Raw genomic sequence first — 18836 nt, forward strand, 5'->3', positions numbered from 1 at the left:
TGCTTGGTGGAGGTGGGAAAAGGAGATGGCATCCTCAATAGACAGGATAATTGAGAAACAACTGATTTAAGCATGATGATCAAATGAGGAATACAAAAACACTGTATACATTAGGTACCTGACATGTTACTGCCAGTGTGTGACAGAGCTGGGTCTTCCCAGTACGAAACTCTCCAAACATTTCAGTGATTGAACCAGTCTCAATTCCACCTGCAACATCAAGCAAAATCATAGTATCACAGGCTCAATACAAACAAGATAGTGATCCAGAAACAGCAAGACCGGGATCCATTTCCAAACCACTTATGGTAAAGAATTCCACACACAACATGTTCCTGTGGATTATGACGGGACTTGAGGAATAAAACCTGGTAGTGTCAGAACTACAAACCATTCATGGGAAATGCAGTTGCCTTCACCATCTCTTACTGAAGACACTGGCTCACGTTAGGTTACAATTCCACAAATGTCAGTCATGCAATAGTAACTCATGCAATTTGTCATTCTTCATACGAGAAGCCTAAATAATGAGCTTTTTCCAGCAATGGCTTCTCCTCCCACCTATGCACTGTCACCCTCAAGAGTTCCCCCAAGGATCCATCCTTGGTCTCCGCATTTTCCTCATCCACGTTATCCCTTGGCAGCATCATCCAGACGTGAGGTTTACTTCCACATGTACGCAAATGACAATCAGTTTTAACTCTCCGCTATGCCTACATCTTCAGCCTGGTTGTCCAACATCCAGTCTTGAATGACCATTGGCTTCCTCCAGCTACAGATTGGCAAGACCAATGCCATTATATTCAGCTCGCCACAAATTCTGGGTTCTTGCCGCCAACTTCAACCCCAGCCTTGCTCTTCGGCTGAACTAGACTAGTTTCAATGTTGTTTGGCCGCAAGTTGAGCTTCCAACCTCACATCCTCACATCACAAAGACTACTTCCATCTCTGTTCACCTAACCTGCCTCATTCATGTGTTTATCATTTCCGGACATGATTATTCTAATGCTCTTCTGGCCAGCCTCTGATCTTCCACCCTCCTTCAGCTCATTCTAAAACTGCTGTCCATATCCTATCCCAGACAAAGTTCTACTTGCCCATCACTGCCATCCTCATTGTTCAACATTGGCTCACAGTCCCCCAACATCTTAGAATTCTCATGCTGGTGTTTAAATCCCTCCATGGCCTCATCGCTCCTGACCGCTGTATCCTCTTCCAGTCCTACATCCCTACTCTGTTCCTCTTATTCCAGCTTGTTGTGCATTCTCCCACTATCCCTGTGCTGCCATTCCTTTCTGCCTTCAGATGCAATGGTCCCATTCTCTGGAATTATCTCTCCAAGACCTGCTTAAAACCTCCCTCTCTGACCAAGCTCCAACTCTTCACTCAGCATCTATTTTTTTTACTTCATGCCTCTGAAGCACATGGGATGTTTTTCTAAGTTAAATGATTTATTTAAATGCAAATTGTTGCTTTCAGCAGACTATTTTCCCATGGGACTATCACAGACTGTCCCCACCCAAAGTCCACACACAAACTTTCCAGCAGTGGTTACAGGAAAGCACAAAAGTAGTCGATTTAGCCAGGGGCATGGAGGCCAAGTGAAGCACTCAGTCATTCTACATATTAGTCAGCTTAATATACACCAAGGATCCAATTTCAGATCTTCATGGCTTAGTTATGCTTTACTTGTACCATTGGAGAGTTTTCATTTTTTTTTTATATACTAGGACATCATCAGATCATTACTTGCACTGAACCCCAGACCTTGCAGCCTTCTAGTTACAACACTAGTACTGGGACATTCGACAAGAAAGATTATTTAAGAAGGGAATGAAGGAGAAACCAGGATACTACAGACCTGTCAGTGGAAAGTTACTGGAATCTGAACACTTGCAGACAAGTCTGAGCTGATCAAAGCAACAGCATGGATTTCTGAAATGCAGGTTGTGTCTGACTAATATAGTTGAATTTTTTGAAAAGGTCACCAACACGGTGGATAAGGGAGCATCTATGGATGTTGTCCATGTGGACTTCCAGGAGGCATTTGCTAAAGTTCTGCACAAAAGATGAACAAAAATGAGCGTGCATAGAATTGGAAGTAAGCTTGTGATGTTTCCTACATCATCATAAGCAGTCCCTCAAAATCGAGGAAGACTTGCTTCCACTCCAAAAGTGAATTCTTAGGTGACTGAACAGTCCAATACGGGAATTACAGTCCTTGTCACAGGTGGGACAGACAGTGGTTGAAGGAAAGGGTGGGTGGGAACTGGTTTGCCACAAACTCCTTCCTCTACCTGCGCTTTTTTTCTGCTTGCTCTCGGCGATGAGACTAGAGGTGCTCAGTGCCCTCCCGGATGCTCTTCTTCCACTTAGAGTGGTCTTTGGCCAGGGACTCCCAGGTGTCGGTGGGGATGTTGCATTTTATCAAGGAGGCTCTGAGGGTGTCCTTGAAACGTTTCCTCTGCCCACCTTGGGCTCGCTTGCCATGGAGGAGTTCAGAGTAGAGCTCTTGCTTTGGGAGTCTTGTGTCAGGCATGCAAACAATGTGGCCTGCCCAACGGAGCTGGTCGAGTGTGGTCAGTGCTTTGATGCTGGCCTGATCGAGGACGCTAACGTTGGTGCGTCTGTCCTCCCAGAGGATTTGCAGGATCTTCCAGAGACATCGTTGGTGGTATTTCTCAAGCGATTTGAGATGTCTACTGTATATGGTCTACATCTGAGCCGTACAGGAGGGCGGGTCTCACTACAGCCCTGTAGACCATGAGCTTGGTGGTAGATTTGAGGGCCTGGTCTTCGAACACTTTTTCCTCAGGTGGCCGAAGGCTGCGCTGGCGCACTGGAGGCAGTGTTGAGCCTTGTCGTCGATGTCTGCCCTTGCTGATAATAGGCTCCCGAGGTATGGAAAATGGTCCATGTTGTCCAGGGTCGCGCTATGGATCCTGATGACTGGGGGGCAGTGCTGTGTGGTGGGGTCAGGTTGGTGGAGGACCTTTGTCTTATGAATGTTTAGTGCAGAAAAAAAATCAAAGAGCAAGTTATTTAAATGGAGAAAAATGCAGTACAGCGGGACCTGGGGGTACTTGTGCATGAAACACAAAAGGATAGTATGCAGGTACAGCAACTGATCAGGAAGGCCAATAGAATTTTGGCCTTTATTGCAAAGGGGATGGAGTATAAAAGCAGGGAAGTCTTGCTACAGCTATACAGGGTATTGGTGAGGCCAAGTTTTGGTTTCCATATTTACGAAAAGGATATACTTGCTTTGGAGGCAGTTCAGAGAAGGTTCACACGGTTGATTCCAGAGATGAGAGGGTTGACTTATGAGGAAAGGTCGAGTAGGTTGGGCTTCTACTCACTGAAATTCAGAACAATGAGAGGTGATCTTATCGAAACATATTATTATGAGGGGGCTTGACAAGATGGATGCAGAAAGGATGTTTCCACTGATGGGGGGAGACTAGAACTAGAGTGCATGATCTTAGAATAAGGGGCCGCCCATTTAAAACTGAGATGGAGAAGAAATTTATTCTGAGGATTGTAAATCTGTGGAATTCGCTGCCTCAGAGAGCTGTGGAAGCTGGGACATTGAATTAATTTAAGACAGAAATAGACGGTTTCTTAAACAATAAATGGATAAGGGGTTATGGGGGGCGGGCAGGGAGGTGGAGCTGAGTCCATGATCAGATCAGGCTGTGAACTTATTGAATGGCGAAGCAGGCTCGAGGGGACGTATGGCCTACTCCTGTTCCTATTTCTTATGTTCTTATGTAAGGCCCACGTTTTCGTACGCCTCAGTGAAGATGTTGACTATGACTATTTCAACAGTGACTATACTCCAAAAGTACTTCATTGGCTGTCAAGCACTTCGAGACGTCCGGTGGTCGTGAAAGGCGTTATATAAATCCAAGTTTTCCTTTTCATTTATGGGTTGCTAATTGGTTGGGAGGTAGGAAACAGTAGCGATAAGGGAAATGTACTCTGATTAGCAGGATGTGACAAGTGTTGTTCTCCAGGGATCTCTACTAGGACCTCAGTCAGTCCTGACGAAAGGTCATCGACCTGAAACGTTAACTGTTTCTCTCTCCATAGCTGCTGCCTGACCTGCTGAGTATTTCCAGCATTTTCTGTTTTTATTATAGAATCAGTTAAACAACTTTACCCCTCAACTTTCTAAACTCAAGGGAATACAAGCCAAGTTTATGCAACATGTCCTCACAATTTAACCATTTAAGCCCGAGTATCATTCTGGTGAATCTGCGCTGTACCCTCTCCAAGGCCAATACATCTTTCCTCAGGTGCATTGCCCAAAACTGAACACAGTACTCCAGATCGGGTCTGACCAATGCTCTGCAGAACTGAATCATACCTTCTTCACCATTGTATTTTAGCTACTCTAGATAATGGCTAACGTTCCATTGACCTTTTTGATTAAATTTGTATCTATGCACTAACTTTGAATGATGTGTACACACCTGGATTCCCAATTCCCCTTTCTCCTCCACAATTCCTAGTCTCTCACTATTAAGAAAACATTCAGATGTGTCTTTCTTGGATCCAAAGTGGATCTCAAACTTTTTTACATTGAACTCCCTCTGCTAGTTTTTCCCAATTATTTAAATCGATCTATATTCATTTGTAACTTCCTGTTCCCATCTGCACTACTGTGCCTCCCAACGTAGTGTCATCTTCAAACTTTGATATACAACTCTATTCCTTCATCCAAGTCATTGATATATATGACGAAAGGCTGAGGTCGCAGAATAGATCCATGGGGAGCACTATTTGTCATATCCCTTTAACCCTACTTGGTCTCCTACCCTCCAACCAATTACCAACAAATATGCACACAGAATTTCTCAGTCATCAGTGTGTGTTTCACCAATCTTACCAAGCCATCTGTGGGAGGTAGGAGAGAACATATAGCAGGACTGATTTTTATCATTTTTCACTAAATGGTGTTAACTATGGAGGAAAAGAACAAATAAATCAATCCGTTAAGAAGGGGGGGGGGGGGGTCGGTGGGAAGAGAGAGCGAAGAGAAGAGAATCCCATTTCTGAGAGTTACAATTGAACAATTCTACTGCCACCTTAAACTACTGAAGTGAAAATCACTTGGAGATGAAGATTATGCAATGTCTTAACTGATTCCTGGTCATCTTGTTTTTCTCCCCATCTACACATGCAGACATAGAATTATTTCTACTATTTCCCCCAAAAAAATCACAATGAATGTATCCATTACTGTTAACCTCTTAGTCACAATTCCTTTGCTTGTAAGAAATTGGACAAAGGGTTCATATTTTTAAAATGCGGAATTTACAATGGACAGTGCATCAAAAATGGTAAAATAAACCAATACAAAAGACTACAGTAATACTATGTAACAAACCCCTTATCAGGAGTTTGCTTAATTAATACCAATATTGTCAGTGACTTCAATAAAACAGAACAGAGCATGTCCTCTTAAATTGTGGGCATACATCCATCATTGCAACTGAATTACAGATTCTGTCGCAACTTTTGAGCTATATACACCAGTGGTAAAGGACTGGTGGTAGTAATTTGAGGTCATGATTTAAGAACACCACAAGATGCAACATGATATAGTAAAGCATATTAGCTTAAGTGTCATATTCCCATAAAATATTGGTGCCATTGCAGTAAATAAGACATGTTTTTTTTTAAATTGACAAAAACAGGTTGAAAGGCCAGGATCCTTAGAGTAAGACACCCGACTACGGTTGAAATTTAAAAAAAATGTTAAAATTAAGTAGGTAAAATCCAAAAGAGCAATTAAGTGATGCCAAGCTTCGTGGAAGGAGGGAAAAGGGAGGTAATGAATTCATGGGAAAGAATAAAGCACTGTGATGTGTCTTGGTTTATAACTGTCGCTGAAAGAGAAATGGCACGTATGGCAGCATATTTGGTGCTTGAAGAACAAGAAAAATTCAGAGGTGCACGAATGATTGCAGTATAGATAAAATAGAGGCAGAATTGGAGGTAGGCAGCATGAGGGAAAAAAAGCTAAAAATTATGCAAAGCGGTATGAGAGCCATCAGCAATAGTACAGATGAAACAATCAGAAAATAAAATCTGAGCATAGCTTTAGTGGGAGGCTATATGATAACCTGTATACTCCAGGCCAGACTGTATCAAAGGCTTTGGAGATGTTCATGGCAATCACAGATAATTCACTGAAGTGTTCAAATGAGCAATAAGATAAGCAATGACATGGCCAAGCTTTACACCTTCACTGCAGATGTGAATTAGGGCCAGAACTTCTAAGGTGATGGATAATGAGTCAACAGTTACTTCAATAATTTTAGACGGTTCAGGTGCAAGGTCGATCCAACAGTAGCTTGAAGAGCAAGAATCACTTTGTTAATGACCAATAGCATAGTGATAGGGCCCAAGTTTCAGCTCGAGTTGCTCCTATTTTTTTTGGAGCATCTAGTTTAGTATGGAGTATCTTAGAAATCTCAATTCTCGGCATTTAGTTTGCTCCAGTTTAAGTGAGTTAGTATAGTTTCGTTTTAGTACAGTTTTTTTCCCCCAAACGGTGGCGTTACCAGCCACTTACGCCTGTTTTGCAAGTTTAGGCAGCGAAAAGTTACTCCAAACTAAAGGTAGAACAGAGTAAGTGTTCACTTTCGTACGCTCTGAAAAACCTTGGAGACTTTAGAAATCAGGCGCAGATATCCAGAGATGGAGGGGGCGGGGAGAGAAAGGGAAGTTAGAGGATTTTACAAAGCATTAAGCACTTCACTTTTAAAAATAAAGAACCATCAATAATAAATGATAAATAAATCAATAAATAATAAAAAATAAAATCATTCAATAAATAAAAAGTTCCTACCTCACCTACCCTTTCGGGAGCACAGGAAGCCCGGCCAGGGCTCGAGGCTGCATGCTTCGGGCTGCAAGTCGGCACTCTGGCCATGATGAGGGAGCCCATTCGGCTAGGGCTAGGGGCTGCGTGCTTTGGGCTGCAAATAGTCACTCTGGCCGCTCCAGGAGCCCACCCGGCCAGGGCTAGGGGTTACGTGCTGCAAATCGACACTCTGGCCGATCCAGGAGCCCATTCGGCCAGGGCTAGGGGCTGCGTGCTTTGGGCCCTTCCCACACAGCCAGCAGCACACGCACACAGAATCTGGGGACCAGGAGCTACTGGCGCATGCGCACAGCTGCCGGCACTCTTTTTGGCCCAGGGCTGTAGCTCCGCCCCAGCTGCTTGTGCTGCATTGCGTTGACTGTGAAACAGGCCTGCTGGATTCGGAGAATCATGAGATAAGTTTTAGGCACTTTTTTTTATTCTAAAAAATAGGCGGGCCTCAGAGTGCGCCGTTCTGGGAGGACATCCGAAACTTGGGCCCTATGTTACTAGATTAGTAATTCAGAGGCCTGGACTAATGATCCGGATAGTGAGCGTGTTCAAATCCCACCATGGCAGCTGGGGAATTTAAATTCAGTTAATGAAATAAATCTGGAATAAAAAGCTAATGGTGACCATGAAACTACCGGATTGTCATAAAAACCCATCTGGTTCACTAATGTCCTTTAAGGAAATTTATCATCCTTACCCGGCCTGACCCAAGATGGTGTTTGCAACCATCTTCAGCCAGAAGTGCCGAGTGGATGATCCCTATCGGCCTCCTCCTGACATCACAGAAGCCAGTCTTCAGCCAATTTAATTCACTCCATGTGACATCAAGAAACTGCTGAGCTAATTGGAGACAGCAATAGCTATGTGCCCTGACAACATCCCGGCTGTCGTGGTGAAGACTTGTGCTCCAGAACTTGCCGCGCCTCTAGCCAAGTTGTTCCAGTACAGATACAACACTGACAATGTGGATAACTACCCAGAATGTACTGTCCACAAAAAACAAGACAATCCAATCTGGTCAATTACCACCTCATCAGTCTACTTTCAATCATCAGCAAAGTGATGGAAGGCGTCGTCCACAGTGCTATAAAAGCGGCACATGTTCCCCAATAACCTGCTCACCAATGCTCAGTTTGGGTTCCACCAGGACCACACAACTCTAGACTTCATTACAGCCTTGGTCCAAACATGGACAAAAGAGCTGAATTCCAGAGATGAGGGGAGTACTGCCCTTGACATCAAGGAGCAGAGTAAAATTGAAGTCAATGGGAATCGGGTGAAAACAATCTACTGGCTGGAATCATACCTAGCACATAAAGAAAATGGCTGTGGTTGTTGAAGGTCAATCAACTCAGCCCCAGGACATCGCTGCAAGAGTTCCTCAGGGCAGTGCCCTAAGCCCAACCACCTTCAGCTGCTTCAATATTGACATTCCCTCCATCCTAAAGTCAGAAGTGGGGATGTTCGCTGATGATTGCATGATGTTCAGTTCCATTCGCAACTCCTCAGAAAATGAAGCAGTCCATGTCCGCATGCAAGACCTGGACGACATTCAGGCTTGGGCTGATAAGTGGCAAGTAATATTTGTGGCACACAAGCGCCAGGCAATGACCATCTCCAACAAGTGAGAGTCTAACCACCTCTCCTTGACATTCAACGGCATTCCATTGTCAAATCACCCACCATCAACATCCTGGGGGGTTATCATTGACCAGAAACTTAACTGGACCAGCCACGCAAATACTGTGGCAAAAATAGCAGGTCAGAGGCTAGGTATTCTGTGGCAAGTATCTCACCTCCTGAATTCCCAAAGCCTTTCCACCATCTACAAGGCACAAATGAGGAGTGTGATGGAATACTCTCTACTTGCCCGGACGACTGCTGCTCCAACAATACTCAAGCAGCTCAACACCATCCAGGACAAAGCAGCCCGCTTGATTGGCAGCCTATCTACCACCTTAAATATTCACTCCCTCCACCACCAGCACCAGCACACCGTGGCTGCAGTGTGTACCATCTACAAGATGCACTGCAGCAACTCGCCAAGGCTTCTTCAGCAGCACCTCCCAAACCCGCGACCTCTACCACCTAGAAGGACAAGGGCAATAGGCGCCTGGGAACACCATCACTTGCAAGTTCGCCTCCAAGTTACACACCATCCTGACTTGAAAAGGTATTGCCGTTCCTTCATCAGCGCTGCGTCAAAATGTGAGAGCGCCTTCACCACAAGGACTGCAGCAGTTCAAAAAGGCAGGGCACCACCACCTTCTCAAGGACAATTAGGAATGGGCAATAAATGCTGGCCTTGCCAGCAACATCCACATCCCGGAACAAATTTTAAAAAAAGAACTTGAGCAAACTTCTGAATAGAGGAATAGTTGGACTGGAAAGATGATTGAAGAGATGGTAAGAGGGAAATTCTCAAAAGGCACACCGTCCTCATGGCTTTGGGACTAGAGCTAGAGTTCACCGTGTGGAATTTTGACGGCGTTTCTTCTGCAAGATGGCACCCCCGTAATATTAATGGTTTAAAAACAGCTGTTTACCACCAGGGTTCTACCACAATTATGGCAGAAGATTAGGGGAACCCCACAGAGATTCCAGGTCCAGATAGTTAATAATCTGGTCAAACAGCATGAGGGAAGTTCTTCTTCAAATTTCAACTGCAGGAAAAATGTAACTCAAAAAAGGTCAGTTTTCCTCAAGAAACAACCACCAAGGTGGTTAGCCACCAGACTACAAGAAAAGTGAAAAGGTGGATCTACACAAATGCCAAATACAAGTTACAAGGAAATAGCACGAGTGACAGGAGTGGCAGAAGATGACATTTAATGCTTTTCAATAAGTTGGATGTAGCAGCTCTAAAAGTGCATTTAAGGTACAAACCAATTGGCTCAAGTTGTTTCAGACTGATTGAGATGTCAGGTATGATGAGGGAAAGCTTTTAAGATGGCAGAATGACACATGACTGAATTAAGTCACACTATCAAGATATGACAGAGGGGAAGCATGAGGCATGGAATCCTTCTCAACCAAATAGATTGGTATTAGTTCATTAGCACAAATAGAAGGGCAAAAGCAGCAGTTGGACCAAGGAAAGCAAAGAATTCTCTCCAAGGCCATCCCAGAAGACTGTAGATCTCAACTGTATTTCAGCACGCACACAGAGACTGGGAGTGAGGAGCTACTGCGCATGCGCGGGCACTCCACTGCGCATGTGCAGGACGCTGACTCCGCCCCGATCCGACTGGCCACACTGCGCAATGATCGAGAAGAAGCCGGACAGTGGCCAAAGTGGGGAGCGATTTTTTTCGGCGCACTTATCAACGGAGAAAAGCGGCACATCTCCAGTAAATGCGCCAAAAAAAGGGCTGGGCCAAATTTGAGCCCAGAGAGTAAAATTGTCAAGTGGAACTCCACAAGTGTTTTTCGCAAGTAAATATGTTAAGACACCATATAAAAACTGAAGTAAAATGATATACAAGCCTTGCCATTGCTCCAAGTAATGAGAAACTGATCCTTTCATAATTATGTGAATATATACTTAGTTTATTCATTTTTTCCCTTCTTTTCCTAAAAGCATGGCTTCTTAGTGAAATGGTTCCACAGGCACCAACAACCTTTCAGCATTTCGGTTCAATGGCTTTTCAAATGAACACAGACAGTAAGAGTCTGCATGCTAATCAATACTAAGGTTTTGCAGCTGATCTGATCCGAAGTCCATACATGTATAGTTTTCAGAAGTCAATGAACAGCAATCAGGCTGAATTTCATCCAGCCCTGCGATACTAAGGTTTACAGTAGTCTCCCAACTGCTGCCCCGACTAAGATCAGCTAACTCAGCACAGGCCGAGGATTGAACCTGGGTTCTTGTGAACTGTAATGTTTAGTAAGTTGGGAGGTGCCTTTACATGCATTTTAATGCTGCCAGTGACCATACAACTGAATTTTGACCAAATACTGTACATCTAAAACAAAATAGGGAGCTTCCCATCAAACAGTTCCAAAGATGACGTCCTGGGAAGAAACTCTGGTTAGCATAATTGTACAATAAATGCGTCTTTGTAATTAAATTTGACCCAAACTCTAGTGGTTTATTCAAAAATCATCATTCCGTTCCTTTTAAGTTGGAAGAATTTGCAGTACATGAAAATAACATGGCTGTTTCTGATAAGACAAACCAACCATGGAATTACACATTTCGAATACCCTCTTCTTTGCCAAGAGCAGTTTCCAGCAAAAACAAAAAACCTCAGGTATTCCCGAAAGAAATGCATATACCATTCCAGGAGCTTCTGCCCGTAAATTTCAAAGCCCCACTCTTACGCCAAACTCTTTTTATCCACACTCCAAGAGTGTCAATTTAAACATAAAATTCTTACTTCAGTGGTTTTTCATCTCTGTCGAAATGCATAATGACCATATTAATTTTGAGGAAATTTAAAAAATACTATTCTCAATCAAGTCCCTAACTCACTTCACAAAAAACTTGACCAATGCAATAAAGTAGTAAAACAATATACTGCAAAATATTCACACCAGAACAAAAAAGCAGCCTCCCACTCTGATGTGGAGACAGGGATGGGGTGGAAATGAGAAGGGGAAAGAGAGGGAAACATTAAATGTCTCATTTCAAAGTTGTGTGTTCTAATTACAAAGCCATGGTTAGCAGTAAAACAATTGCACTTTTGGGAAAGTTAAGGGAGACATTAATGCTCATGGGATCATCGAGGGGGGTGACTGTCCATTTTAAACAAAAAATCCAGTGAATTGGAGTTGAAAGGTATACACATTTTTGTGACTAATCTAACAAAGCAAAGAGTTTCCTTATGATACAAACATGTATCATAGCCCAGTAAACCTTGGTCAGTGATTGGTCTGCCATCAAGACTTGTTAAATCACCCTTCTGCAGTCATGTGGTACAAAGTCACATAGCAATATTCATTCATCAACAGAGAGACCAGCAGTAGGAGTGGGGTAAATGATAAATTTGAAGTAAAATTCAAAGATCATAGGAAAAAAAACATAACTGAGGAAAAATATCAAAACTTTTCAAAGGTGAAACGTGCCCTGGGTTTGGACAATGTTCATTAAGTTGCTCCTACGGTTTACACTCATGAACCCCATGAACATTGCAGCTTGGTAACAATCCAAGCTATTGGTTATCCTCCATGTAAAATTGAAAGAATACTGGAGAATAACCTTACCTGTTGACAGTTACCATACGAGCTGTTGTAGCCCACTCATTCAATCGTGCAGCATAGAACCCAGTATCTTAGAACCTTGATGGCATATTACACAGCCTTATAGAATTACCAATGCGGATTCAAAACTTTTTACTAATTCAAAATGTAAGCTGCACTCTTCCATTCATTGAAAATACATTTTTCTATGCATATTACTATTGTACTCACTCAATTACTAACTGTGGCAGAGTATCCCACCACACCATGGATGAACTACAACAATTGTACATCCCCGTGTGGCATAAGAATAAAAAAGGAAGCTCAACTGTGGCTAACAAGGGAAATTAGGGAAAGTGTTAAATCCAAGGAAGGAAGAGGCATATAAATTGGCCAGAAAAAGCAGCAAACCTGAGGACTGGGAGAAATTTAGAATTCAGCACAGGAGGACAAAGGGTTTAATTAGGAGGGGGAAAATAGAGTAAGAGAGTAAGCTTGCAAGGAACATAAAAACTGACTGCAAAAGCTTCTCTACATATATGAAGAGAAAAAGATTAGTGAAGACTAATGTAGTTCCCTTGCAGTCAGAATCAGGTGAATTCATAATGGGGAACAAGGAAATGGCAGACCAATTGAACAAATACTTTGGTTCTGTCTTCACTAAGGAAGAGACGAATAACCTCCCGAAAATACTAAGGGCCTGAGGATCTAGCGAGAAGGGGGAACTGAGGGAAATCCTTGTCAATGGTTAGGGAAATTGAAGGGACTGAAGGCCAATAAATCCCCAGGGCCTGATCGTCTGTATCCCAGAGTACTTAAGGAAGTGGCCCTAGAAATAGTAAATGCATTGGCGGTCATTTTCCAACAGACTCTGGATCAGTTCCTGTGGACTGGAGGGTAGCTAATGTAACTCCACTTTTTAAAAAAGGAGGGAGAGAGCAAACAGGGAATTATAGAACGGTTAGCCTGACATCGGTGTTGGGGAAAATGCTGGAATCAATTATTAAAAGATGTAATAGCAGCACATTTGGAAAACAATGACAGGATCGGTCCAAGTCAGCATGGATTTATGAAAGGGAACTCATGCTTGACAAATCTTCGAGAGCTTTTTGAGGATGTAACTAGTAGAGTGGATAAGGGAGAACCAATGGATGTGGTGTATTTGGACTTTCAAAAGGCTTTTGACAAGGTCCCACACAAGAGATTAGTGTGCAAAATTAAGGCACATGGTATTGGGATAATGTACTGACGTGGATAGAGAACTGGTTGGCAGACAGGAAGCAAAGAGTGGGAATAAATGGGTCCTTTTCAGAATGGCAGGCAGTGACTAGTGGGGTGCCGCAAGGTTCAGTGCTGGGACCCCAGCTATTTACAATATACATTAATGATTTAGACAAAGGAATCGAATGTAATATCTCCAAGTTTGCAGATGACACTAAGCTGGATGGCGCTGCGAGCTGCGAGGAGGATGGTAAAAGGCTGCAGAGGGACTTGGACAGGTTAGGTGAATATACTGCATCTGCCATGCATTTGACCAATGTGGATAAATGTGGAGATTATATCCACTTTGGTGGCAAAAACAGAAAGGCTGATTATCTGAATGGTGACAGAAAAGTAAAAGGAGATGCAACGAGACCTGGCTGTCATGGTACATCAATCATTGAAGGTTGGCATGCAGGTACAGCAGGCAGTAAAGAAAGCAAATGGCATGCTGGCCTTCATCGCGAGGGGATTTGAGTATAGGAGCAGGGAGGTTTTACTGCAGTTGTACATGGCCTTGGTGAGACCACACCTTGAGTATTGGTCTCCTAATCTGAGGAAGGACGTGCTTGCTATTGAGGGAGTGCAGCGAAGGTTCACCAGACTGATTCCCGCATTGGCAGGACTGACATGAGGAAAGACTGGATCGGCTAGGCTTATACTCACTGGAATTTAGAAGAATAGAGGGGATCTTATGGAAACTTATAAAATTCATATGGGACTGGACAGGTTAGATGCAGGAAGAATGTTCCCGATGTTGGGGAAGTCCAGAACCAGGGGTCACAATCTAAAGATAAGGGGTAAGCCATGTAGGACCGAGATGAGAAGAAACATTTTCACCAAGTTGTGAATCTGTGGAATTCTCTGCCCAGAAAGTTGTTGAGGCCAGCTCATTAGATATAGTCAAAAGGAGTTAGATGTGGCCCTTACGGCTAAAGGGATCAAGGGGTATGGAGAGAAAACAGGAATGGGGTACTAAAGTTGCATGATCAGCCATGATCATATTGAATAGTGGTGCAGGCTCGAAGGGCCGAATGGCCTACTTCTGCACCTATGTTCCTATGTTAGTTCTGCTCAACGACTTAAGCGGAACTTAATGCGTTGGAGGTTGGGCTCATGACTGGCAAATTATGTTTAATTTGGAAAAGTGCTGTATTATGCATGTTGGCAGGGCGAATGTTCAACATACATACACCCTTCAGAGAAAAGCATTAAAGAAGGTGGAGAGAGAGATCTGGTCATTCTAGTGCATATCTCTCTAAAGTTACATCAGCAATGCCGTGAAGCAATAGCTCGAGCAAATAGGTTGCTGGGGTGATTTCATAGCACAGTTGATTTTAAGAGGAGGCATACTATTTTGACATTGTACAAGACCTTGGTCAAGCCTCACTTGGAATACTGTGTCCAGTTTTAATCTCCTAAAGTTGGGTGATATAGAGGCTCTGGAAACAGTGCAGAGGAGTGCCACTAGACTAATTCCCAGTATAAAGCATCTTAGTTATCAGGATAGGCTAAAAGAGTTGGGACTCTTCACTTTAGAGAAACGCAAACTTAGGCGTGACCTGCTTAAGGTTCATAAGATGAAGGAAATATATTGTGTTCCAGTTGACAGTTTGTTCCAATTACATAGATTAGGGAGGACCAGAGGTCACAACTTTAAGTTAAACATTAGGAAGTGGACCTGTGAAACAGGCTACTGTGCTCATGCAGTGGACACCATTTTGCTGAATTACTTCAAGCGGGAGCTGGACCTTTTCTGGCTGGGGTGGACATTACCCCTTACAAAAAGGTAGGTACTGCATGGGATTCAGGGTCAGACTAATCTCCTGGCTAGTTTCAATCGCCTAAATGGGTCAGAGAGGAATCTCTCGGATTTTTTCCCCCAAATTGGGCTGGGTTTTTAATTATGTTTGCCTCTCCCAGGAGATCACATGTGAGACGACCAAAACTGGACACAGTACTCCAAGTGAGGCATGACCACGGTCTTGTACAAGGTCAAAAATAGTATGCCTTATCATAAAATCAAAACCATGGTGTAGAGTGTATATATTGTGATACACAAGACATCACAATTGTGTGGGATAGACTGAATGGACCAGAGGGGGCCTTTATCCTTCTCTGTCATTGATCATAAGACATTTGCACTGTGAACACAATAAACTGGGATTCTAAGCCACGCACATCTGTGAAGCAGGGCCACTTACTAACTGCAAAATAAAATATACATCATGGGTTTTCAAACCAGCAGGTCTTGCTACTCACCAGATATCTATTTTTACATATTTCTTAACTTACAAATGTTATTTCTATTGCTACAACAGAAGTGAGGGAAAGTGACCGCAACAGAGCTTGGATTTTTGTTCATGAAGAAAGCAGAGACCATAATATTTAAATAAAACCCTACAAAACCTTTTCTTAATGACACCAGTTATCCTCAGAGTATCTTTCAGATGTCAGAACAGAGGTCAAAGTGTGTCAATACTTGAAAGTGGTCCCAAACGGAGAAACGTTTGAAAACAATTGCCCTTTAAATCAAGGCTAGCATTTATGCATTTCTGCTAAAGCTTACCAGTGTGAAAAGATTAGTTTGGATACTACTTCTATAGCATTGTTGGAGCTCAAGACACAAAAACATTACTTTTATTTGTTGAAATACTTAACCCAAAAAACAGTGGGATGTAGATAAATTCACTAAATTTAGAATGGAATGATTAATCTCAACAGAATTATCAGTGACATTCAGGTCCAACTGGGACAGTTCAGGTGCTATCAAATTTTCATGCAACTAGGGACTGGTACACAAATGTGAGGTAGTTTACTCTCGGTTAAGTCATATGGAAAGATTCATAATTGTTACAGATCTTGAAGCAGGATTCTAACATCTAGTGAATTAAGACAAGTAAACGAAGAGAAGATTCAGACATGATCGTGCAAGTCTTGATCGACTTACAGAATGCAGAAACAAAAATTTCATTCCAAATGGAGGTACCTATTTTTACCTGGTGAGCAAAGGCAACAGAGAATGGGTGAAGTACTTGGAGACATTAAAAGCACCAGTGGCATAATCAAGGATGTTTGGGGATGGGGAGGGCGAATTTTGAAAATGCCTATTGTTTCAATGGCCCCAAGTTTCGTCCCGCGGCGAAATCGGCACACCTCCGAGCTGGGCGCCTGTTTTTCGCGTCGAAAACTGCGCTTAAAAAAAAAAAGTCCGATATTCTCGAGCTCCTTGGAGCGGCGCGCTCTTCGCACTCGCGCCGATTTTCTAAGTAGCAGGGGGCGGGTACAATTTAAATTAGCCTTCGTGGTGCCTGCAACCCTGCGCGTGCGCGTTGGAACGTGCGCGCATGCGCAGTCTCAAACAAACATTGGCACTCGGCCATTTTTAAAAGGACTGCAGAAAAAGTGAAGATTTGTTTCTTGGACCCACTGACGCCGCCCCATAAGCGTGGCCCAACGGCCTAAAGAATCTTAATCAGCTGCGTGTGACCTGTGTTCTTTCTTCGGCTCCCGGCCAGCCACTGACGCCGCTGCTAACCAATAACCAAATGGCCTCAAGTCCGTTAGGGTGCTGCATCTTCGTGGGGAATGAAGGCCTGCCTCAAGCACCGCAGCTCAGCTCGAAGGCTGCTTACCGCCTACCGCTGCCGTCGAGACACTGATGCCACACCCCTGCCTGTCTCCAACATGAAAGGTCTGCCTGAAGCACAGCAGCTCGAATGCTGCTGCTGTTTCACACAAGTAGGAAGATGGTTTATTTAATATTTTCTTTGCTTATACATTTTTATTCAGGTTTGATTTATTTGTATAATATTTGTATAAGTATAACTAAGAATTGATTGTAGAATTTAATGACTTCCCTTCCCCACCTCGTTCCCTACGCCTAATTTGTAACCTACGCCCGATTTTCTAAAGTGTAGACAAGGTTTTTTCAAGCGTACAAAAATCTTCACTTACTCCATTCTAAGTTAGTTTGGAGTAAGTTTTCACTGACAAAACTCTGAAAACAGGAGTAAGTTTTCACTGACAAAACTCTGAAAACAGGCGTAAGTGGCCAGACACGCCCCCTTTTGAAAAAAAAATTCTGTTCCAAAGTGAAACTGTTCGAACTGACTAGAACTGGAGCAAACTAAATGGCGAGAATTCCGATTTCTAAGATACTCCGTTCTACACCAGTTGCTCCTAAAAATCAGGAGCAAATCATGTCGAAACTTGGGGCCTATAAAGCTATATCGATCTATTGTGCTTTGCACATGCAACCACCTGAAAACAAATTGCAAGCAGAGCCACAAAATTTGCCTCAACTTGTATAAAAAAAATACATATTTTTGACACAGATCACTCAAATATGAAATAAATTACAAAATCTTGAAATTTAATCCATTAGAACAATGTAGAGTTTTAAAACTACAGAGCAGTCATATGGGAGGTGCAATATAAAAGACTCCAGCTGGTTTTATTGGAAAGGCCTACTTAAATAAACTAGGACTCACATTGCATAAAAAGCTGTTGATTCTCTATGCAGAGGGCGGGGAGATGGGCTTTGGAACCCATGGCGATAGTAGCCCCACATGATACAGAAAAATATTTGGTGGGTGCATTTATCATCTCAAAGTGAACTATCGCACATTTTTTTTTTGGAATCAGTATTAAACCTAAAAGCTAGGATGTCCTCATTTAAAATGCACTCCATATACACATTTAACAGGACAATGAATTAGGTAATTTAACAGTCATCTTGACGGAAAACTGCAAGAGACACTATTTGGTTAGATATTTTGCAATCAGTTTGTCAGCTAGATATATTTTGCGTGCCCAAAACACTATAAAGAAATCTATTTAGGCAGGTAGAAGGGTGAATATATGCACTCTATGTAGCCTGCATGCCAGCACAAGTAATGTATTGTGGCAGAACAGGCATGTTCCTTCAACCACAATCAAACATGTGGTAAACATTGCTGGAAGACAGGCTCCTCTTTACTTGCAGTGATCATAGTGTTGTGTCCTTACTTATCTTTCTTTCTCCCACAGCATAACACAAACATCAGTGAGGAGTCAGACCACCACAAAATCTGGATGTAAAGTAATTAAAATTCAGCCTATAATTTCCAAATAAAAACTAGTTTGGATAATTGAACCCTGTTCCACGCATTCGTTTTGTAGCTCTGGTTATGAATTATATTTATGGGCGCAATATTCACTTGAGACTGTTAGTGTGCAGTATCCCAAATGCAACATTAAAAATGAAAAATTGTGCATTTTCCAGCTATTAAAAATCAAGGCACGAGTAACGTTTAAACATCAATATTTTTATATAAACATTAGTATTAATACACTGCATGTACAATATACAGCAGTGGTTTAAAAGCAATACTTTAAGTTCCCTGCTGCAACTACTTAAACTAAAGCCTCACAAGAAGAAATGCATCAAAATATAATTCTACAAGCCCAATGTTGGAAAAGCAATTAATCAAATATTACAATCATGCTTGCCGCTCCATTTAAC

At 42.7% G+C, this 18836-nt stretch overlaps 1 protein-coding gene across 2 annotated transcripts in view; it reads right to left on the reverse strand.

The window, feature by feature from the left end:
- The window catches only part of rad51 (RAD51 recombinase), a 123402-nt gene that overhangs the window by 30295 nt on the left and 74271 nt on the right, over nucleotides 1-18836 (reverse strand). For both annotated transcript variants that reach the window (XM_070878794.1, XM_070878793.1), the window contains exon 5: nucleotides 119-210. In XM_070878794.1, the coding sequence (XP_070734895.1) occupies nucleotides 119-210 (92 nt within the window). The remainder of the gene's footprint in view (nucleotides 1-118; nucleotides 211-18836) is intronic.

Source organism: Pristiophorus japonicus, chromosome 4, assembly GCF_044704955.1.
Source record: "Pristiophorus japonicus isolate sPriJap1 chromosome 4, sPriJap1.hap1, whole genome shotgun sequence".
Classification (NCBI taxonomy): domain Eukaryota; kingdom Metazoa; phylum Chordata; class Chondrichthyes; family Pristiophoridae; genus Pristiophorus; species Pristiophorus japonicus.